Source organism: Gossypium hirsutum, chromosome A04, assembly GCF_007990345.1.
Source record: "Gossypium hirsutum isolate 1008001.06 chromosome A04, Gossypium_hirsutum_v2.1, whole genome shotgun sequence".
In the NCBI taxonomy this organism is placed as follows: domain Eukaryota; kingdom Viridiplantae; phylum Streptophyta; class Magnoliopsida; order Malvales; family Malvaceae; genus Gossypium; species Gossypium hirsutum.
Genome location: NC_053427.1, coordinates 13,033,196 through 13,036,316, shown reverse-complemented (window position 1 = coordinate 13,036,316; position 3,121 = coordinate 13,033,196). Strand labels below are relative to the sequence as shown.

Here is a 3,121-nt window from a genome sequence, read left to right as displayed (position 1 = left end):
TTAAAGTCATTCAACACTTAATAGGGAGGATTGTCGTACTCAACATGTTTGTTTCCAGAATGACAGATAAATGCTTACCTTTTAAGGCATTGAGAACTACATTTAGTTGAATAGAGGTATGTCAAAGGTTCGGGGCTATTCTAGATATATCTTACCTTTCTTGTAATTGGATAAATGCTTACCTCACATCTCCACCGTTTTAAAAAAATTAAAACAAGGTATATGACTTGGCTTCATATATTTATATTTTATTTTGGGAGGGGTTCCAAAAGGACTTGGCTTCATTGGTGAGTCATTTCAAAGAGAGAATATGAAATAAGATAAGGTTAAAAAAACCAAAGTGGCTTAATTAAAACAAAAATGGTATACCCTTTGATTGTAGGGAAAATTAACAGAAACTACTACCCCAATACGAACAGAAGATGAAGCTTCCCAGTTGCATCTTTTTCTTTATAAATACTCCTACAAAGCCCCAGCCCCTTTTTATCTCAAGTCTTCACATTTAGTTAAACCAAGTTTCGAACATATTATTTCACCACCACCGTCCTTGTATTCCTTTTCCTTTTCGTGTTATTCGGAGATGCTGAGCCATTTGCTCCACACCCTAGCCGGTAACGACAATGGGAACAAGAAGATGAAACCGGAAAAGATCAAAGTTACTGTTATTTTGATGAAGAAAAATGTTTTGGATTTCAATGACTTCCATGCATCTTTTCTTGATGGGTTTCATGAACTGTTAGGCAAAAGAGTTCCATTTCAACTTATCAGTTCTCAACATGTCGATGGTGAATTCTTTTTTCTTTTTGTTTCATCCAAGAAGCTGAAAAATAATAATATTATTTTATCAAAGCATATTTGTTATTTTGTGATCCTCACCTGACTTGGTCGGAGGTCTACCAGTTCTTCCCCTACGAGGATAGGGGTACTTGGCAGATCCTCCGAGAACCGGGCGGGCGTATTTGGGGCCCTTGTCGGGGTTCCCCAAATCATTGTAATAAGCGTAGTCATAGACACGATCCCATTCTTGAAGCTCTCCTTGGCCATTGCTTCTCAAGGCCATCAGCTCTTGTTCTGTGTATTGAAGCAGCGGCTTCGGCATCTCATGCGGAAGATACGTCTAAAAAAAAAATCAAACATTTTAAACTACGATTTTAGCCAAAAGAAAAACTGAAACTCCCAAAGAGAAAAACAATCGAAGAACTGACCTTGTTAGTGAAGAAAACTCGAGGTTTATCGTATTTCTTGTCGGGATAAACCCAAGAACCGCAGACAAAGTGAAGCCGATCATGACCTGGAACATGTTCGAGAGTGAGAGTTTTGAGGTAGAACTCACTGTAATGATTGTTTTTAATGAGGAAAGCTCCAGGTAATCCGATTTCCTCCTCGAAATCAAAGTTAACGTCGAATTTAGATCCTCCAGCCACTGCCGATGTTATTGTAGAGTTCCAGTCCTCCAAATATGCTTCTTTCCCCAGCTTTCCTTGCAACCCATTATTTAAAAATATAAAAAAAATTTAATTATTAGATTAGGACTAATATTAATTAGTGCATGGCATTTCATATGAAAATGCATTTTTTACTGTTTACTTCTATGCTCAAAAAAAAAATCATTCCCTTGAACAGAACCAAAAAGAAAAAGAAAGTTCAATATTTTTCATCAACAATGATAATAAAAAATTTCCTGAGGTTAAAGATGATATGTACGTGTCAGTGTATAAAAGGGAAGTGGTCGTTATGAAGTATAAACTATTGATAGCAATGGCAGGCTTTTGTTTTGACTTTAAGAGACAAAATAACAAATATGCTTTGATAAAATAATATTATTAATTTTCAGCTTCTTAGATAAAACAAAAAGAAAAAGGAATTCACCAGCATCGACATGTTGAGAACTGATAAGCTGTTACAAGCTCAATTTGCCTGGCCCAAAACCCAATTATCCTTTAAATCCAACTATCCCTTAAACCCAACAACCTAAAATCCTTTTAACCCTAGCCCACAATAATTAAAAAAAAAAGGAAAAACTAAGAAAACCCTAAGCTAGCCGCCGCCCTAGCCTTGTCAGCCACTTGCTCCACCGTTTGTCAGCCACTTGCCACCGCCCCAACTGCTCCTGCAAGAGGAGCACGCAAGCAACAAGGAAAATAATAGAAAATATATGTAGTGGCTATATAAAAGCCTAAGAGATCAGATTATAAAGGATGGATTTTCTTGGGAAAGAATACAAGCAATTTATTTTTTAGAGTAATCCCCAAAAACACAAAATTACAGTAAGAGTTTGAAGAAAAAAAAATAAAACAAAGCAAACATTTAAGGGTATTTCCTCTTTTATTGGCAATTTTTCTCATTTATTTTGAAACCATACATACACACCGATATTTCATTTTCTTTTTTTCTAAATAGTCATATACAATACAAAGATTTCATTTTTATTTTGATTTTTTATTTTTTTGGTTACATATATATATATACGAAGTAAAAAAAGGGCATAAAAAGGATAAAAAATCTCACCCCTTTGGATTTTTGGCCACCGTGTGCGGTGGCTGGCGGCGGGCTAGCGACGGCGAGGACGGCTGAGGCTGGCTGGCTTCTTGGTCGGAATCTGGGCTGACCCAGAGAGAAGAGAGAAGCCTTTTTTTGTTTTTTTTTTAAACTTGGGGAGAATGATTTTTTAAAAAAAAATTTAAGCTTTTATAAAGGACCAAAACGCCTTTTTGGTCGGTTTCCTCAGACGTCAAAACAACGTTGTTTTGAGTAGGCTGACCCGACCCAACCCAACCCAACCCAGTTAAGCTAGGATCCGCGTGTTTTATGAAAATGGGAAATTTACGCGCACAGTCCCTCCGCTTTTTTATCATTTTACAATTAAGTTTGTTATGCTTTTAATTTCGCCCATTTGATTTTGTTTCGTCTTCATTTTGGTCCCGTGTAAAGCGCAACGTTTTGGAGGGAAGGGAAAATTTCCTTTTTAGTCCCCCATGTCATTCGCGCACTTCAAATGGATCCTTCCTCTTACTTTTATTTTTGAGTTGGCCCCAGAACTATGTTTTTGTTGCGATTTTAGTCCTTCTTTTGTTCATTTTCATGTCTTTATCATTAAATTAATTATTTTTAATATTAATAT

The 3,121-nt window shown here is 36.3% G+C and overlaps 1 protein-coding gene across 4 annotated transcripts; it reads right to left on the bottom strand.

Annotated features, from left to right (window-relative positions):
- Positions 1–292: 292 nt before the first annotated feature.
- Positions 293–2,656, bottom strand: LOC107949597 (linoleate 9S-lipoxygenase 1-like). Of its 4 annotated transcripts, XM_041110959.1 has the most exons (5): positions 2,509–2,656; positions 1,870–2,110; positions 1,206–1,475; positions 877–1,117; positions 293–604 (listed from the first exon to the last, which is right to left on the bottom strand). In XM_041110959.1, the coding sequence occupies exons 2-5, from the start codon at positions 1,879–1,881 to the stop codon at positions 528–530; spliced, it is 600 nt and encodes a 199-aa protein (XP_040966893.1). In that variant the 5' UTR covers positions 1,882–2,110; positions 2,509–2,656; the 3' UTR covers positions 293–527. The 4 variants fall into 4 exon arrangements, 3 of the variants coding, with proteins under 3 accessions (XP_040966893.1, XP_040966892.1, XP_040966894.1); XR_005925479.1 differs by lacking the exon at positions 2,509–2,656 and having other exon boundaries at positions 293–733; positions 1,206–1,480; positions 1,870–2,469; XM_041110958.1 differs by lacking the exon at positions 2,509–2,656 and having other exon boundaries at positions 1,870–2,470.
- Positions 2,657–3,121: the final 465 nt, after the last annotated feature.